Genomic DNA, 19,970 nt, shown 5'->3' with positions numbered 1-19,970 from the left:
TGACCTTCAGTCACTAGATGCGAGTCTTTTTTTTTGGGATTTTCAGCCACGTTTCTCTCCTCCTGCATGCTACAGTGCAGAAATCTTGCGTCTTAATATATGTTCCTCCAAGCCTAAAAAACGAAATGAAAAAAGAAAACACCTGGAGAATCTTTTATGGACCAGCCAAGAAAATCCCCTTCTTTTCCCACAAACATCTCAATTTTCACTCCCAAATGTACAGATCGCTTTCAGATGTGTGCTTATTATTGGGCTTGCTAAAGGTATCTTCTCTTACGGGAATGGCAATTTCTTTTCTTTTTAGGAGAATGATGCTCAGTTTAACCTTCACCTGTTGGGAAATAAAACATAAGGGAATTTCCATACAAGATTGCATCATTTGTTCCTACTGCTGCTAATAACTGCAAAAAAAAAAAGAAGAAGAAGAAGAAGAAAGAAAGAAAGAAAGAAAGAAAGAAAGAAAGAAAGAAAAAGAAAAAGAAAAAGAAAAAGAAAAAGAAAAAGAAAAAGAAAAAGAAAAAGAAAAAGAAAAAGAAGGAAGAAATGAAGGAAGGCTCTTAATAAGGTCCCTAGGAGATCTGCAGAAGTCCCCGTTTGGGAATTTTACTGGTCAGGTAGATCACAAGAGATCCTTAAGGGAGTTTTATCAGTTTTAAGTTGTGATGTGAACAAGTGAGGTTTTATTTCTGGTGTTTGAATAGGACTAGAGAGGCATCCAGATGCTGGTGGCCACGTTTTGAAGTTGGGCATTTTTGAAGTGACCTTGTCCAAGCTGGAAAAAGCTAAGAAGAATTGGAAAGGAGGCCACACAGAAAAAAAGGGAACATATCCTGAGTTAATAGAAGTGAATATTTGTAGCTCGGTGTAGAGCTGGTGGGATCTTTGGTGTTCTCTGAGCTTGGTTGTTTGTTTGCAGATGTTTCACTGCCCAACTAGGTAATCTGGGTAATCTGAACTAATCTTCAGTTCAGTGCTAAAAAGGAGTGTGGTTGGAGGACGAGGGAGGGAGGAGGAAGAGGCGGGGGAGGGGGAGGGAAGGGAGGACAAAGACTCTGGGGCAGGGAGTCAGCAACCTGCGGCTCTGGAGCCGCATGTGGCTCTTTCACCCCTCTGTTGCGGCTCCGTCACTCAAAATATATGTCACAATCGCCAGTGTGCAACACCCACCGGCACGCGATTTATTGAGCTTTTTAACCCCCGGTAGAGGCCAACCATGGATAAATCAAAGAAAAGAAAAGTTTCAGAAGAAAACAGACTGTTTAATTTAACTACATATGCTAGTTTTGTGGCCGCTCAAGAAATATGGTTTTTGTGGCTCCCGGTGTTTTCTTTTCTGTGGGAAATAGGTCCAAATGGCTCTTTGAGTGTTTAAGATTGCAGACCCCTGCTCTGGAGTTTTTGGTGCTCTCTGAGCTTGGTTGTTTTCATGCAGACATTTCACTACCCAACTAGATACCATCATCAGTGCTAGGAGGGTGTGGGGTCATCCAGTTATCCCACTGAGGACTACCCATATTATTTTGATTAAAGAAAAGAATATAAGTACTTTTATTTCCACATGGAGACCACTTCTGAACTTTGTGCTTGAAGTGGAAAAGAATGAAACTTTGATTTTGGCTTTTTTTTTACCAGTTAGATTGATAGATCTTTATAGAAATGGCTTGTTCACATTATTATGAAAAAAACAAAAAAGTGGTGATTTGCTGTTAATAGCAATAGCACTTAGACTTATATACCGCTTTACAGCTCTCTCTAAGCGATTTCAAGTCAGCATCTTTGCCCCCAACAATCTGGGTCCTCATTTTACCCACCTCGGAAGGATGAAAGGCTGAGTCAACCTTGAGCCTGGTGAGATTTGAACTGCCAAATTGCAGGCAGCTGGCAGTCTGCAGAAGGTGCCTGCAGTACTGCACTCACTGCGCCACCCTGGCGAATGCCTTATTTTACTGCAACAGAGAGAGTCGGAAGTCAATGTTTCTTTTTCTTTTTTTTTCCTTATCCTCCCTCGCTTCTCTTCCTCCTCTTCCTCCCCACCGTTTTCCTATTTACTTTCCTATTTTGCATCTTATTTTATAACCCAATAAAAATGTTAAAAATTGAGGACTACCCATATAACACATGGGGAGATCCACAGTTGACAAACCAGGTAGATTAAAGTTGAACCCAGACAAAACAAAGATAACAGTGTGAACATCTGACGGCTGTGGCTAGGGGGACCTTTGCACAGGTTCGCCTGGTGCATCAATTGCGACCCTACTTGGATCGGGAGGCTCTCCTCACAGTCACTCACGCCCTTGTCACCTCACGGTTAGATTATTGCAATGCGCTCTACATGGGGCTACCCTTGAAGAGTGTTCAGAGACTACAGTTGGGCCAGTATGCAGCCGCGCGAGCTATCGTGGGTGCACCTAGATACACCCACATTACACCAATTCTCCGCGAGCTGCACTGGCTCCCTATTGGTCTCGGGCACAATTCAAGGTGTTGGTTATTACCTTTAAAGCCCTACATGGCTCAGGGCCAGGTTATCTTCGAGACCGCCTTCTACCGCATAGCTCCCAGTGACCGGTAAGATCCCACAGAGTTGGTCTCCTCCGGGTCCCATCAGCTAAACAATGTCAGCTGGGGGGCCCATGGGGGAGGGCCTTCTCTGTGGCTGCCCCAGCTCTCTGGAACCAGTTACCTTCTGAGGTCCGGACCATCTCCACCCTATTGGCCTTCCGAAAAGCGGTGAAGACCTGGCTCTTCCGGCAGGCCTGGGGCCGTTGATCTTGCTGTTGCGATCTTGTGAGATCCGGCCATGAATGGTGTGAATGGGTTTTAATGTTTTAATGTTTTTATAATGGTTTTTTTAAATGCATTGTAAGCCGCCCTGAGTCTCTGGAGAAAGGCAGCATATAAATTGAACAAACAAACAAACAAACAAACAAATAAATATTCATGTTCAAAGCTCTAGCTGCCACCATTCCCAATTTTCATCTTTGATGACAATTTCAGTCCATGTTTTGAGGGTATTTTAAATCGATGATCCAATGGGGATGGATTTCCAAGTTTTTTTCTGTATTTCTGTAAAACTAGGGATTCCCCTAAAAGTCCTGCTCACAACCGGGACATTTGCTAGAGCAGAACTGCTGAGAAACCAATTTCAGCACAACATGAGCAGAAATTTCTTTGAATGTTAGCAACTGCTCGGCAGTGGAAGGGCCTGCCTTAGGTGATCGGGTGATAGAGACACATTAGTGGAAATATTAAGCTGAGGATGAAGGCGAAGGATAAAACTGGACCAAAGCCTGTAGAGATTCTCAGTCATCCAGGTCATGGTTGTCCCAAAGGTGCTTTATTAGGAAGCAACTGTACTTTGTTTTTTTCTTCTGAAGATGTTTTGCTTCTCATCCAAGAGCTGAAGAAGCTTGTTTGTTTTTGTTTGTTGCTTATCTGGAGTTTCTGTCTGACCCAGTCTTCTGCATTTCTAAAAGCTGCCCTCCTCAGTTTCTGCTTGAGGCAGGGAGACTGGGGCTGGTTTCTGCCTCCCTTAAGATTTTTTTTTATTTCTCCTTTAAGGGAACTATTTTATCCTATCTTCGAGACCGCCTTCTACCGCATAGCTCCCAGCGACCGGTAAGATCCCACAGAGTTAGTCTCCTCCGGGTCCCATCAGCTAAACAATGCCGGCTGGCGGGCCTGTGGGGGAGGGCCTTCTCTGTGGCTGCCCCAGCTCTCTGGAACCAGTTACCTCCTGAGGTCCGGACCACCCCCACCCTATTGGCCTGCCGGAAAGCAGTGAAGACCTGGCTTTTCCAGCAGGCCTGGGCCCGTTGATCTCGCTGTTCAATCTTGCGAGATCCGGCCATGGATGGTGTGCATGTGTTTTTAATGTTTTTAAAATGCTTTTAATAATGTTTTTTTTTTTAAAAAAAAAAATTATGTTCATTGTTTTTATTATTTTTGTTCTAAGCCGCCCAGAGTCCCTTGGGAGTTGGGCGGCATAGAAATATGATTAATTAAATTAATTAAATTAAATTAAATCCTGCCTTTTTAATATTTCTAAAAATATTTCATTCTTCTAAGGGGGGGGGGTCCCACTGATACTGTTGGAAGAAATATCCTTCTGGGTTCAGCTCCAAATGGGAAAAAAGACACTGGAAACATGGAGACTGCTTGGAAAGATGGTTTAATGGTGGACAGGATCACATGGTTTGAGTTCCTGAACAGAAAAGGGGCGAGACGCAGCGAGTTCCCGGGTTTTATGCCCTCTCTGGCTTTGAACTTCCGGGGCCCCCCGAAAGAGTATCCTGATTGGTTGTCAGACTCCCAGGAGGTGGGGGTCTTAGCTAGCCTTGCTGGCTGATATAATCTTCCCAGGTGCCATGTGATGAGTTTCTGTTGCTAGATGGGTCCTATTGTGTTGCAGATGATGGTCCATTGACAAAGGGTGGGGGGGAGGGCAGGAAGGTGGGAGCTGCTTTGTCTTTAAAACATGCTTCTCCATTTCTCATACAGGGAAACATAATATTCTGCCTTTTTAATATTTCCTAAAATATTTCATTCTTCTAGAAAACATATGGGACGCCTTGCGCACGGTCACTCACGCCCTTGTCACCTCCCGGTTGGACTATTGTAATGCTCTCTACATGGGGCTCCCCTTGAAGAGCACTTGGAGGCTCCAACTGGTCCAGAATGCGGCCGCGCGGGTGGTTATGGGTGCAACTCGTTGCGCCCACGTGACACCCTTCCTGCGCGAGCTGCACTGGCTCCCAGTGGTCTTCCGGGTGCGATTCAAGGTGTTGGTTACCACCTTTAAAGCGCTCCATGGCATAGGACCCGGGTACCTTCGAGACCGACTTCTGCCACCAATAGCCTCCCACCGACCAGTCCGCTCCCACAGAGAGGGTCTCCTCCGGGTGCCATCAGCCAAGTTATGTCGGCTGGCGACACCCAGGGGGAGGGCCTTCTCTGTGGGAGCCCCAGCCCTGTGGAATGAACTGCCCCCCGAAATACGAAAGATTTCCGACCTCCGGGTGTTTCGCTGCACTCTGAAGACCCTGTTGTTCCGCCAGGCAGGGCTATTAACATAACGTTTTAAATTGGGGTATTTTAAATTTCTGGGATTTTAATTGGAGCCTAATTATTTAATGATTTTAAATTTTAAATTGTTGTCGTGTTTTTGTGTTTTTAAATAGGCTGTACACCGCCCTGAGTCCTTCGGGAGAAGGGCGGTATAGAAATAAAATTATTTATTTATTTATTTATTTATTTATTTATTTATTTATTTATTTATTTATTTATTTATTTATTTATTTATTTATTTATTTAAAGGGGTGGGTGCTAACTTCCTACAATACTTCCCCCCCCCCCAAAAAAAAGGCCATTGGACTTTCTCGTTCTTTCTTTTTTCCCTTTGAAAACATTTTGCTTCTCATACTCAAGACGAGGCTTGCAAAAAAAACAGATTTATGGCCAAAAACAAAATACTGGGTGGAACTATATCCAGAACATACAGATACAATGCATGCGAGGAGATAGCCACCCCTTGGGGAAGGTATGGCGTCCTTTTATACCCTCAGAGACGTCAGCTTAGTACCCAACTCTGGCCTCCCAATCCAGGCCCCTGCATTCCTTGTTGCCCTGCAAGGGGGAATAGAAACTTCCCAATTAGTCATCTTGAGCATTTCTTTGTTTACTCAATTGGCCACTTAGGCCCCCTGGCCCTGGAAAGTAGGAGCCTATCCAGATCAACATAAATTAAGACTGAGATACTACCATGCTCTTAGATGGCACAAGAAAAAAACAGGGAGAAGATTGATATGGGTTCAGGTCAAATGGCAGGGACATATGTTTGACAAATACCAGATACATTACAGGCCTAATAACAGAATATGTTTGTTACAGGAGATACAAATATAAAGGCATAATATATGTGATACAAATACAAAGGCATATGTGTATTACAGGAATCTAATGGTTACAGAATCTAGTATACCAGTATATCATATCCTAGCATTATTTATTATATCCTTATTATTGTTTCCTTTCAGGAGAAAAAACAACAACCAACCCAACAAAGTCCACTTGCCTCTTGAAAAGAAAAAAAAACACACACAAAACCACCTTTGGGTTGAACCATTTTAAAGGAACTCAGAAGGCAGAAGAAGCCCAGAAGAGCTGGGGAAGGGGAGGGTGATCACAAGCCCAACGCCGCCGAGCCCGTGGGATCCTTCGGCGGCGCGGAGCCTCGATCGCCAGGTGGCACTGCGATTTCCCCGACCCGCTCGGGTTACGCTTCCCTCTTGGTAAAAGCTCTTTAGCAACCGGGGAAAAGGGCCGGCCAGGCGAGAGGCCGGGAAGGCTTTGCAAAGCTTTGCAAAACTCCAGCCCCGGCAGGCTTGCAAAAAAAAAAAAAAAAAAAAGGGCCCGACTTTTTTGCACATTGCAAAAAAAAAAAAAAAAAGAATTATTATTATTATTATTATTTTTTGCACGACCCTATGCGCTCTACCCGCGCGCGCGCGCGCGTGCGTAAAAAGAGAGACCCGGGGATGCGATGACGCGGCGCGAGGACTGGGGTGGGGGAAGCCCCACGCGCGTCGGAGGAGCGTCAGAAATGCCTCTCCCCCCCCCCCCACCTCCCCCTTCCTTCCTTCTCCCTCGCTTTGCAAACGGGACGCCGGTGGCTGAGTTGAGCCGCTCGGCGGGTCGCATTTTGATTGTTTATATTTTTGGCTGACGTTTTTTTTTCCCACCCACCCAGCTTTTATTATTATTATTATTAATTATTATTATTATATTTGCATGTTGCATTTTTTTTTTTTTTGCATCGTTGAAAGAGGCGGCCGATTGCCCGTTTTGGCTGCTTGGCGGGACGTGGGGGTGGGGGGGGGAAAGAAAACAAAACAACAACAAAAACTCGAGTGGGTTTGCAAACGCTGAGAGTGGCCTGCAAGGAAGGCTTTGCTGAGCTTTGCTTCCCCCCCTCCCCCCCCGGGTGTATTTTGGGGCTTTTCTTTGGCCTGCGATTGGCAAGGGAGCCTGGTGTAGGGAGCTAGCTGGGGGGTAGTAGGGGTGGGGGTGGATTTGAACCCGTCCCGTTGCAAAATCCCAGGGTGCAAGAAGAGCCCAAACCCGGCTTGCAAACTGCAGAGACCCCCGTAGAGCGAGAGCGGTGGGCAGATGGGTTTTGTGAACGCATCTCTTAATCCTGCGTGCAAACTCCACCTATGGACAGCAGCAGCCCTGTGATTTTAAAGCAAAAAAAAAAAGAGCAGTGATTAAGGTTAGGGACCAAAGATGCTGAGGATGCCAGAACCAGGTGTGGGGCTGGGTGACCTGGCCGGCAGTAGGAAGCTGATGGCCTTAGGGGCTCTGGTGGGCTGGTTGCTGGTGGTCCACTTACTGGTCAACGTCTGGTTGCTCTGCATCTTATCGGGGTTGTTGGCCTTACTCGGGGCCTGGTTGGGCTCCCAGGTGGTGGTCGGCACCAGCCACAGAATTCACCTAGAGAGGTTCCTTCCCCTCGAAGTCTGCCCTCCAAATCCCGAATCGGAGAGAGAGTTGGAGGAAGAGATCCGGAATATTATTCAAAAGATCATTCGGGATTTCGTCTCTTCTTGGTACCCGGGGCGGTAAACCGCGAGCAGAACTTTGAGAAGGAAGTGGAGAAAGCCATGATGGGGTTGGCTTTGGAGCTCCAGAAGAGGATGCTTCTGGTGGACAAGAAGGCCTTGACCCAAAGGGTGCTCCTTCTGGCTGGGTGCCATCTTCAGGCCTACAAGAAGGTCCAGGAGAAATGGAAGGAGGCTGAGAGCCTGGGAGAGCCTTCTGAGGAGGCCACTAGATTGTGGCAAGCCTACTGTGAATTCTCACAACCTCATTTGGCGGTTCAGAGTCCTACACATCAAGTGGAATATACCAGGCGCGTGGTGGACTTGCTACTAAGGGTCTTGGTGCCCGAGCCCCATCTGGAAAGCAGGACTGGGCGCTTTGTGGTGGTGGAGCTCGTGACTTGCAACGTGTTGATGCCCATGATCAACAAAATGGCGGATCCCGACTGGCTCAACCAGCTGTTGATTGACCTTTTCTCCAGGAAGACTGCTGGCACTGTCGAGATCGTAGAGACTTCCCTGGAACTATTGGCCGCCTCCTCAAGCCAGCCCGTCGTGACCGGTGTATTGCCTCCAGACCTTCAACCAGAAATGGCTACCGAAGGTGATAAAACCCTACCGAGGGATTCTGAACCTTTCAACAAGAATGTAGTAGATAGCTTGGAGGACTTCCTGATGGAGGGGAAGGAGCCTGTTGACAGAGCGCTGAGTACCCCCATAAATGAGAAAGACGATGGGAGCATGGCCGCGCCCTTGCTTCACCCAGGTACCCTTGGGTCCTTCTTCCCCAGTGGAGACTTGGAAGTTGAGTCCCCCATGTCTGATGCGGGGAAGGACTCTAGCTCCTTGATCGTTGTGTCTGCAGAAGAACTCTTCGCTAGCTCCCTCCTTGATTTGGAAGGGCCTCTTGACGTGGATCCAGAAGACAGTTTGGGAGAGAAAGACAGGTGTGCGGAGAATATTGGTGAGGGCTTCCCCTCTGAAGCCAACCTCCAGGCTACCTCCCTCGGGCCGTGTCCTGACATCCACATACAGCCCGTTGCTGAAGACACCTTAGCTTCTTTGACTGATCTTTTGGAGGACCCGGAGAAGACCTTCTTGAGAAGGCCATCCTACTTGGTGAAAGAGCTGGAGCCACCTGGGAGCTTGGCACACAGCCCTCAAGATCTGGCCCAACTGCCCAGTCTGCTTTCTTCTTCCCCCACTGCCCCGATGGGCACTTTCAGCTTTGAGCCACTCAGTCCTGATGGTCCCGTCATCATCCAGAATCTGCGTATTACAGGAACGATCATTGCTCGAGAGCACAGTGGGACAGGGTTCCATCCTTACACCTTGTACACCGTAAAGGTAATCCTGGCTCCCTCCTTCTTCCCTGCCTCCCTCCTTCTCATTCCCATCTCCTCCTTATTCACTCCTTCCTTCCTTTCCTTCCCTCCCTCCCTCTCATTCCCATCTCCTCCCTCCCTCCTTCTGATTCCCATCTTCCTTCCTTCCCTCCCTCCCTCCCTCTCATTCCCATCTCCTCCCTCCATCCTTCCGATTCCCATCTTCCTTCCTTCCCTCCCTCCCTCTCATTCCCATCTCCTCCCTCCATCCTTCTGATTCCCATCTTCCTTCCTTCCTTCCTTCCTTCCTTCCTTCCTTCCTTCCTTCACTGCCTCTCTCCTTCTGATTCCCATCTTTCCTTCTTTCCTTCTTTCCTTCCTTCCTTCCTTCCTTCCTTCCTTCCTTCCTTTATCTTTATCTTTATCTTATCTTTTATCTTTTATTAGATTTGTATACCGCCCTTCTCCTTTTGGACTCAGGGCAGTAAACAGCCAAAATAAAAACATTTATACACAAAAGTTAAAATAATTTTTAAAAATAATTAAATAAAATTTGGTCCATAATTTAAAACTTCCTTCCTTCCTTCCTTCCTTCCTTCCTTCCTTCCTTCCTTCCTTCCTTCCTTCCTTCCCTACCTCTCTCCTTCTGATTCCCATCTCCTCCCTCCCTCCATCTTCTGATTCCTATCTTCCTTCCTTCCTTCCTCCCTCCCTCCCTCCCTGCCTGCCTCCTTCTCATTCCCATCTCCTTCCTTCCTACCTACCTACCTACCAACCATCCGTGTTACTTTTCATCATTACTTTTCACTGACCGTTCCGAATTGCCAACAGAGTCAGACCATCTCTTGAAGTCAAGTCCAGCTTTAGACCATTGTACATGCTTTAGTTTGGCAAATGGTCGGCTTCTTCCTCACTGATGGTGGCAGTTTTCTACTTCTTCTTCTTCCCATAGTATGACACCACATTAGACAGTGACAGCACTAACAGCCTCCAGCAAATCGCATACCATACGGTGAACCGAAGATACCGCGAGTTCTTGAACCTGCAAACCAGGCTGGAAGAGAAACCAGATCTACGGAAGTTCATAAAAAGTTAGTCCTGAATTCTCTTTTCTGCAGAATCTTGTTATAGGCAAAGTGGGAGTTAATTAAGTTCATGTAGAATGTCTACATTCATGTGTTTTTTCCCCCCTTTCTCTTCCCCTTTTCTTTCTACTGGCAATTATAGTTGATTATTTATTTATTCTGTATGGTGTAGCAAATGCAACAGGGTGCATAAAACAACATATAAAATGTGTATTAAAATACATATGGTTTATATTGTGATAGATGTTATAGTTAAATAAGGGACAACAGATTAAATGAACTATCTGCAAAATCTCTGGATATATTCTCCATGGCATAAGAGGCTTTGAGGAACAAACTTCTTGCCAGAAAAGTGGAATAAAAGCAGATTAAGGCGTAGTTAGACTAGCTCTGTGTCTAACCCATAATTATTTTTCACAAGATCCGTTTTAGTTTGAAACACAGTTCTCTCTGTCACTTAATCCAGTACAGGCAGTCCTCAATTTACGACTGTCAAGTTTCTGAAAGATGCCCTAATTAATTCATGAGCCATGATCCAAACTTCAAAGGAAATATAGTCATTTATTAGGAGCAACATTCCGGCAATACTCTGATGCAGTCAGGACTAATCCCACGTAGATTTACGTTCCCCTATGACCCTGTCTCTCCCCTCCTCTTTGGCCATGTCATAAATCACATTCTCCAATTAACCACTTTGGCTGGCTGTGAAACCTAACACCCTCCTCCTGATTGCGGTCAGAAAGAATGTATGGAATTCACTTCAGTTCTCCCTCCCTCCTGCTCATGGCAACTTGAAAGCTTTGCAAGTTGACAACAACCCCAATTAAGCCCAAAATTTTTATGTCACTAAGTGAGACATTTGTTAAGGGAGTTTTCCCCCTGTTTTATGACCTTTCTTGCCACATTCGTTCAGCGAATCGTTGCAGTTGTTAAGTTAGCCACATGGTTGTTAAGTGAATCTTGGCTTCCTCATTGACTTTGCTTGTCAGAAGGTCTCAAAATGAGATCACATGACCCCCGGGACACTGCAACCCATCATAAATATGAGTCAGTTGCCAAACATCTTAATTTTTAATCACATGACCATGGGAATGCTGAAAAGGTTGTAAATAATGAATTTTTCAGTGACGTCATAACTGCGAACGATCACTAAACAAACTTGTAAACTGAGGACTACCTGTAATGTTGACTTTTCTCTCATAGTGTGCTAGGCCTTGTTTCTGACATTAGGCCTAATAGGCCAGCTTCTCACAGCCAGAGTGGATTTGATTTAAATCAGGTCGGTTTAAATCAAGTCGATTTAAATCGTGATTTAAATCACTAGTAACAAGGCTTGATTTAAATCAACTCAGTTTTTATATATTTTTATATTTATAAGCTGCTTAGAAGGTTTCACTTTCATTTTTACTGCTTGCCCTTCCTCCTCACACTTAAGAGCCTGGTGGTACAAATGCCTTTCTCTTCAAACCATCATACAGTTTGTAGTGTACATAGATTTGCAAAACAATGGGATAAAGGAATATTCCTGAACTTTGTTTTATGATTTATCTCATGGTGACTGTGACATTGTGTGAATGCATCAAGGCAGTGCACGTTATTTCAGCTTGCAGAGTTTGGATTCATTGAAGGAGTTTACCAAAAATGTAAATATTATAGAATATACAGCCTCATGCTACATCACTAAGCTCCATTTCATGCTGAATAAACTAAATTAGGAATGTATCTTAAGTAGAAAACCATCTTTGGATAGATTTTTTTACTCCAAAAGTATTTTATTAAAATAAATCTAATAAAAATAAAAATCCGATTTAATTTTTTTTAAAAAAATCTGATTTAAAATTTTTAAAAAATCCGATTTTTTTTTTAAACCATCGATTTTTATCCACCCTGCTCACAAACCCTCTGGACATGATTTACAACTCATATGGGTCAAATTAATAGAACATAGATGGCAGAAACCACCGATCCAACAACAAATCATATTGCGGCCTAACGCAAGGTTTCTCAACTTTAACAGCTTGAAGACGTGTGGACTTCAACTCCCAGAATTCTCCAGCTGGCTGGGGAATTCTGAGAGTTGAAGTGAGCCAGGCTAAGATTCGATATTGGGATAAAACTCAAATATTAGAAATCCAAATCTTTGGTCAAGACAGAAGTGCCTCTTCCGTGCCAAGGTGCTGAGATGACAAACGGTATTTGACGTAGGTACAGAATTGTAAAAGGGCAAACTGACCCTAAACAGATACATTCTGTTGTTTAATGTTTATTGCATCCCAAATGTCATGTATATCCCTGGATAAGGGGTGCTGCTTCCTTATTGCCCTTGAGGCGTCTTCTAGCCTCTTATCTCCTTTTGTTATGTCTTGAGCTCCGGAGCTGAAAACCTGAGCCTGTGGGAACAGGGCTGTTATGTCTTTCCTAGAGATAGATTAAAGGGTAGCTTCTACGTGTGAAATGCATCACTCTCTGTAATAATTTTGCCTTTAAACTGTATAAATACATGGCCAGAAGAAGCCATCGGCGTTCAGACCCTTTTCTTGTCTTTGGACTGTTTGAACCGTGCACAATAAACTTTTTCCTGCATTGGAGAGCTTGCCCAGTCCGTTATTTTGTCTACAACAGAAGTCCACACGTTTTCGAGTCGCCAAATTTGAGAAACCTCCTGGCCTAGTGTGATGTAAAAAAACTGACCGAAAGTTGCTGGGTTTTATTGCAAACCATTTGAAAATCTCACCAATATTTTAGTCGCGAGTGATGAGCTAGTATGATTAACATTGCAATAAAATTATTCTTGTTTTTTTTTTTTTTTAACTGGCAGACATAAAAGGTCCGAAAAAGCTGTTTCCGGATCTTCCGTTTGGTAACATGGACACAGAGAAAGTTGAAGCCAGAAAAAGTCTCTTGGAATCGTTCTTGAAGGTCAGGATTTCTTTCTGCTACTCATTTAGCAATAGCAATAGCACATAGACTTATATGCTGCTTCACAGTGCTTTTACAGCCCTCTCTAAGCGGTTTACAGAGTCAGCCTCTTGTCCCCAGCAATCTGGATCCTCATTTTACCCACCTCGGAAGGAGGGAAGGCTGAGTCAACCTTGAGCCTGGTGAGAATTGAACTGCCAAATTGCAGTCACCAGTCAGTCAGCAGAAGTAGCCTTCAGTATTGCAGTCTAACCACTGCACCACCGTGTCCCTCCCTCCCTCCCTCCCTCCCTCCCTTCCTTCCTTCCTTTATACTTTCTCCCTTCCTTCTTTAGCACTTAGCAATAACACTTAGACTTATATACTGCTTCACAGTGCTTTGCAGCCCTCTCTAAGTGGTTTACAGAGTCAGCATCTTGGCCGCCAACAATGTGGGTCCTCATTTTACCCACCTCGGAAGGATGGAAGGCTGAGTCAACCTTGTGCTAATGAGATTCGAACTGCAGGCAGCCGACAGTCAGCAGAAGTAGCCTGCAGTTTTGCAGTCTAACCACTGCGCCACCCTAGCCCACCCTCCCTCCCTCCCTCCCTCCCTCCCTCCCTCCCTCCCTTCCTTCCTTAGCACTTAGCAATAGCACTTAGACTTATATACTGCTTTACAGTGCTTTACAGCCCTCTCTAAGCAGTTTACAGAGTCAGCCTATTGTCCCCAACAATCTGGGTCCTCATTTTACCCACCTCGGAAGGAGGGAAGGCTGAGTCAACCTTGAGCCTGGTGAGATTTGAACTACCGAATTGCAGGTAGCCAGCAGTCAGCAGAAGTAGCCTGCAGTACTGCACTCTAAATCTGGCCTAGTTTTGTTGTCATTTTTAAAAACTCGCGTAAAAATACCTCATAGGTCATCAAAATAAAAGGAATAGCAAGTGGGACCCTCCCTCTTTTACTTTATCTTGTCCACTGCAGCAATCCCCTCGCCTCAAAACGTTGAATGCAGCTCTCTGCTTTTCACGATGTCCCACCCCTGTCCTAAGCCCCTGGTGGGAATGTGTCTTGGCTTCACTGCTTGTCTGCTTGCCTGTTGCAGCAACTGTGCGCAATTCCTGAGATCGCCAATAGCGAAGAAATGCAAGAATTCCTCGCCTTGAACACGGATGCAAGGATTGCCTTCGTCAAAAAACCATTTGTGGTCTCCAGAATTGATAAGGTAAGGTGTTTGATGTCAACATGTCAGGGTTCCAAGTAGAGGCTTGAGTTTCCTCAAAGTTCTATTTTATTAGAGGTGTCATATTGGCACATCTGGGAAAACCCGATTCTGAAAGCTTCCAGGTTTACCCCACCCAAAGGAAAGTTCAAGTCCCTGTCTAACACCCACAAGTCCATCACATGATCCAATCAAAGCACCGTCCCAACTAGAGATGGCTCCCAGTTTCCAGCCTTCCAGGTGCCGGGCAAGATGTCCTTGATTTTCTGAGAAAGGAATGTTATTGTGAGTACCGTGTTTCCCTGAAAATAAGACCCTGTCTTATATTTTTTTGTACCCTGAAATAAACGCTTGGCCTTATTGCCATGTGCTCAAAAGTCCAATTGGGCTTATTGTCAGGGGATGTCTTATTTTGGGGGAAACAGGATATATATCACCCTGGCTCCATACAATCCCCCCTCCCAGTTTCCCACAATAGTAAATGTGGCAGGTCTAAAGGCCCACTGCAAAAGATGGCTTCCAGGCTTGACACAACATTCCTATACATCAGGGGTATAGGTCAAACTCAAGGCCCGCCAGCTGGATCTGGCTCATGGGGTGCATAGATCTGGCCCACAGGCCACCCTGGAAAAAATGAAGGACCGGCCCACAGGCTCCGTTTTCGGCCGTGACGGCCTCCTGCATCACTCTGCCAGCGAAAACAGAGCTCAGGGAGTTCAGTTTTCAGTAGCAGAGGGCTGCAGGAGGCCATCACAGCTGAAATTGGAGCCCGGACTGGCTGCACGTGGTCTCCCCAAGGTCTATTTTTGCTGGCAGAGGGCTGCAGGAGGCCATCACGGCCGAAAACGGAGCCTCGAGTGACGTCGAGTTGGCCAGGCCCACCCTGGCCCCCCGAGGTCAAACACAACCCTCAATGAAATTGAGTTTGACACCCCTGCTGTACATGATTAAACCAAATCTATACGCTAGCTTCAAGCCACTTCTTCCAATAGCACTTAATCAGGTGGGTATTTGAGGATTGTCCAGTCCATCTCATTCTGTGATAGACAGCAGATTGCCTATCTGTAATGACTCCTTTAACTTCTTGTAAGATCATTCTCAGGATGCCCTTTCTGGCATCTGGTCATTTGGTCTTCTGATGACCTCTTTCATCAGTGGTGAAATCCAAATTTTTTTACTACCCGTTCTGTGGGTGTGGCTTGGTGGGTGTGGCAGGGGAAGGATACTGCAAAATCTCCATTCCCACCCCACCCCACTCCAGGGGAAGGATATTGCAAAATCTCCATTCCCACCCCACTCGGGGGCCAGCCAGAGGTGGTATTTGCCAGTTCTCCAAACTACTCAAAATTTCCGCTACCGGTTCTCTGAACTGCTCAAAATTTCCGCTACCGGTTCTCCAGAACCTGTCAGAACCTGTTGGATTTCACCCCTGCCTTTCATGGTGTTTGAATTTTCAAGCAACGGGATTTTGTTCAAAGATTCTGCTTCTGTATTATTTATTCAAAATACTTAAAGTTAACTTCCATTATTAATGTCTATGGAGATTCTCAGTCATCCAAATCATGGCTGTCCCAAAAGTGCTTTTTTTCAAGAGGCAACTGGATTTTCTGGTTTTTCTTTGAAGACGTTTCGCTTCTCATCCAAGGAGCTTCTTCAGAAGAGCTTTGTCCCATTATTAATGCTTCCAGTGAGCTAGCTTGTTTAGCTCCATGAAGGGTTGACTAATTTATGCTTGCTGTCCAAGAATGCTCTCTCTTTTATAATATACTTTTATGGTTAGATCTGTATTATACAGCTAAAACTCATACAAATATTTAAAAAATATGAAGATGTATAAAATTTGTTTTAAAAAAATGCGCAGAAGAAAAAAACTTTCCAAATTGATTAAGAAGTAAGGTTTGGTTGAAGCTTGAGTTCATAAAAAGGCTACGTTAACGGCTAACAGAATCCCACTTTTTTGCAAGTGATCGCAAAAACGTCAGTTACTACCATGTACTTACAAAAATTAGAATTAGAATTATTTATTTATTGGCCGAGTGTGATTGGACACACAAGGAATTTGTCTTTGGTGCATATGCTCTCAGTATACATAGAAAGAAAAGATACGTTCGTCAAGAATCATAGGGTACAACACTTAATGATAAACAACAATAGCAGCAAAAAAGCAGCTGTCTAGTATATGAATAGGCGATCTCAATATCTCTCCTTTCTCCAGAGAGATTTCGTGATACGGATCCACCATCCGTCTGTCGTTTTCCACCGTAATTTCTCCTGCTATCTGCAGGACGTAAGTTTGTCATTTCCTCACCGGAAGTCTCCCCTGTCCAAGATACTCTCAACACTGTTCTCTAGCACTATAGGTAGTTCTCGACTTACAACAGCTCATGCCGTGGTAGCACAGTGGTTCAAATGCAGTATTGCAGGCTAATTCTGCCGACTGTCAGCAGTTCAATCCTGACTGGCTCAAAATTGCCTCAGCCTTCCATCCTTCTGAGGTTGGTAAAATGGGGACCCAGATTGTCCTAACAACTGCAGTTATTCACTTAACCACTGGCAATAAAAGACCTAAAATGCCTAAAGTGAATTTTAACAATTTTGTTAATTTAATAATTAACAAATTTGGGGCTCAGTTGTGGTCGTACATTGAGGATTACCATCCTATATTGTCTTTTATCATCATCATTTAATGACCCCATAATCCCTTGCAAGATGGAGTCTGGGCAACTGAATGGAGCTAGCAGAGTGTTTTATTAGCCGGATGCCCTTCCTGTCGCCGATGCGGAGTTTTGTTCAGATAAATTCTCAAAGTGCCCAGAGAGAAAAATACCTACCTCTACCTAGAATCGAACTCAGAGCCTCCTGATTGTGAGACAAGAGCTCTACCTCTAGGCCACCACACCACTTCTGTATTGTCTTTTATGTCAGTGGATATTTCCTTTTTATTGCAGATTGTAATGAACGCCATTGTGGATACCTTAAAAACGGCATTTCCCAGACCTGAGCCACAGAGTCCTACAGAAGAACTCAGTGAGACCGAAGTGGATGGGAAACAGCCAACGGATGGAAAGAAATCCAATAAGTAAGACTCTTCCCGTTGAGCTCAAATGTACAAACCCATAGTAGCTACTCCTTTCTGCAGCCTGAAGTCATAACTGCCATGAATATCTTTATTGGTTCACTTAGGGAATAAACCAGTGGTGAAATCTAAAATTTGTTACTACCGGTTCTGTGGGCGTGGCTTGGTGGGGGGGGGGTAATGTGACTGGGTGGGCGTGGCCATTTTTTTTTTTTTTACCTTTTAAAACCATTTTTTCTACAACCTCTTCGGTGAAGAGGTTGTAAAAAATGCTTTCAAAAGGCTCTGACGATCCCAGCTGAGTTGCCTGATTGGCAGAGACTTTTTTTCTTTTAAATGCCTCTGACGATCAAGCAATTCTTGTACACAACCTTGTACGCAACCAGCCTGTGCTTCCCAGTGCACTCACAAGCACAACATGAGGGCAGAAGAGGAACAGGCACATATTTGCAACCTATTATTAAGTGTTTTTTTTTAATCAGGGCAACCTGGTCTACCCAATGATGGGACAGAGCATACTGCTTCTGCTTTTGCCTTTCAGCCCCAATCCAGGGGCCTTCATACACAGTCGCTTTCGCGACAAACTATTTTTGTGTTGAATTTATATTGACCAACAAAGAAATAAAGGGAGACTAGTATAGATCTATTTCAATCTATTTAGCTCTCATCAGCTAGTCATACCCTTCTGGGATTCAAACCCGGGCTACTTCAAGGTTAATACATTCACCTAATATGCAAGTAGAAGGGACGTGGTGGCTCAGCGGCTAAGACGCTGAGCTTGTCGATCGAAAGGTCGGCAGTTCAGCGGTTCGAATCCCTAGTGCCGCGTAACGGGGTGAGCTCCCGTTACTTGTCCCAGTTTCTACCAACCTAGCAGTTCGAAAGCACGTAAAAAATGCAAGTAGAAAAATAGGGACCACCTTTGGTGGGAAGGTAACATCATTCCGTGCACCTTTGGTGTTGAGTCATGCTAGCCACATGACCACGGAGACGTCTTCAGACAGCGCTGGCTCTTCGGCTATGAAACAGAGATGAGCACCGCCCCCTAGTGTTAGGAACGACTAGCACATATGTGCGAGGGGAACCTTTACCTTTAATATGCAAGTAGTCCAGGTTCAAATCCCAGAAGTGTATGGCTAGCTGATGAGAGCTAAATAGCTTGAAATAGATCTATAGTAGTCTCCCTTTATTTCTTTGTCGGTAAAACATAAACTCAACACAACCCATTATTAAATTAGCCAGAAGAAAATACAGATGCCTCCTATAGCAACTTCTGGTAAAGAGGTTTGGAAAGAATTGGAGAAGCCATCACATGGTGTGTTTTCTCTCACTTGTTGACAATGTCATAACTATTGACGTTGAGTTTTTTTTGCAGCTGCTGATAATCACAGAATTGTTCGAAGCAATGCATCCATGGGAGTGATGTAGCTTCTCAGAGAAATGCCGGATTAAATGAATGAATACTATGTTTTCCTGCCTCTCTTTTCACAGGTCGAAGCTGAAAATCACATCTGGCAAGCTGCTAAATGCGGCCGGAACACCAGAGAAGATTTTATATTCTTTCAGGGACGGCATGAATGTAAGTCTGTCTTCAACCTGAGAAACAACGAAGGAATACTATATTTTTCGGAGTATAAGACACACCTTTTTCCCCCAAAAAAGAGGGTGAAAATCTGGGTGCGTCTTATACTCGGAATGTAGCCCCGCCCAAGCTTCTCAAACTGAGGTTTCAGAGGTTGAAAAAACCATCAGAAATGAAGCTTCAGAAAAGAAGCTCCCAAACAGAGCTTCAGAAAAAAAAGCCCCCAAACAGAGCTTCAGAAAAAAAAACCCAAACAGAGCTTCAGAAAGAAGCCCCCAAACAGAGCTTCAGAAAAAAAGCCCCCAAACAGAGCTTCAGAAAGAAGCCCCCAAATAGAGCTTCAGAAAAAAAGCCCCCAAACAGAGCTTCAGAAAAAAAGCCCCCAAACAGAGCTTCAGAAAGAAGCCCCCAAACAGAGCTTCAGAAAAAAAGCCCCCAAACAGAGCTTCAGAAAGAAGCCCCCAAATAGAGCTTCAGAAAAAAAGCCCCCAAACAGAGCTTCAGAAAAAAAGCCCCCAAATAGAGCTTCAGAAAAAAAAGCCCCCAAACAGAGCTTCAGAAAAAAAGCCCCCAAACAGAGCTTCAGAAAAAAAGGCCCCCAAACAGAGCTTCAGAAAAAAAGCCTCCAAACAGAGCTTCAGCAAAAAAAGCCCCCAAACAGAGCTTCAGCAAAAAAAGCCCCCAAACAGAGCTTCAGAAAAAAAGCCCCCAAACAGAGCTTCAGAAAGAAGCCCCAAAACAGAGCTTCAGAAAAAAAGGCCCCCAAACAGAGCTTCAGAAAAAAAAGCCCCCAAACAGAGCTTCAGAAAAAAAAGCCCCCAAACAGAGCTTCAGAAAAAAAAGCCCCCAAACAGAGCTTCAGAAAAAAAGCCCCCAAACAGAGCTTCAGAAAAAAAAGGCCCCCAAACAGAGCTTCAGAAAAAAAAGCCCCCAAACAGCTTCAGAAAAAAAAGCCCCCAAACAGCTTCAGAAAAAAAAGCCCCCAAACAGAGCTTCAGAAAAAAAAACCCAAACAGAGCTTCAGAAAGAAGCCCCCAAACAGAGCTTCAGAAAAAAAGCCCCCAAACAGAGCTTCAGAAAAAAAAGCCCCCAAACAGAGCTTCAGAAAAAAAGCCCCCAAACAGAGCTTCAGAAAAAAAGGCCCCCAAACAGAGCTTCAGAAAAAAAGCCTCCAAACAGAGCT

General features: G+C 44.8%; 1 protein-coding gene across 1 annotated transcript in view; it reads left to right on the top strand.

The window, feature by feature from the left end:
- The first annotated feature begins 6,870 nt into the window (after nt 1–6,870).
- Nucleotides 6,871–19,970, top strand: part of SNX19 (sorting nexin 19) — a 59,110-nt gene continuing 46,010 nt past the window's right edge. Inside the window, 7 exon segments of the mRNA XM_070952481.1 lie at nt 6,871–7,614; nt 7,617–8,945; nt 9,876–10,014; nt 12,827–12,927; nt 14,013–14,132; nt 17,078–17,208; nt 18,697–18,784. Of these exon segments, the coding sequence (XP_070808582.1) occupies nt 7,285–7,614; nt 7,617–8,945; nt 9,876–10,014; nt 12,827–12,927; nt 14,013–14,132; nt 17,078–17,208; nt 18,697–18,784 (2,238 nt within the window). The 5' untranslated portion in view covers nt 6,871–7,284.

The sequence above is a fragment of the Pituophis catenifer genome, unplaced genomic scaffold, assembly GCF_029215685.1.
Source record: "Pituophis catenifer annectens isolate HBS135680 unplaced genomic scaffold, rPitCat1.0.hap2 SCAF_12, whole genome shotgun sequence".
NCBI classification, from domain to species: Eukaryota; Metazoa; Chordata; class Lepidosauria; order Squamata; family Colubridae; genus Pituophis; species Pituophis catenifer.
Note: the sequence above shows the minus strand (reverse complement) of the source record. Positions and strands in the feature narration are given on the sequence as shown.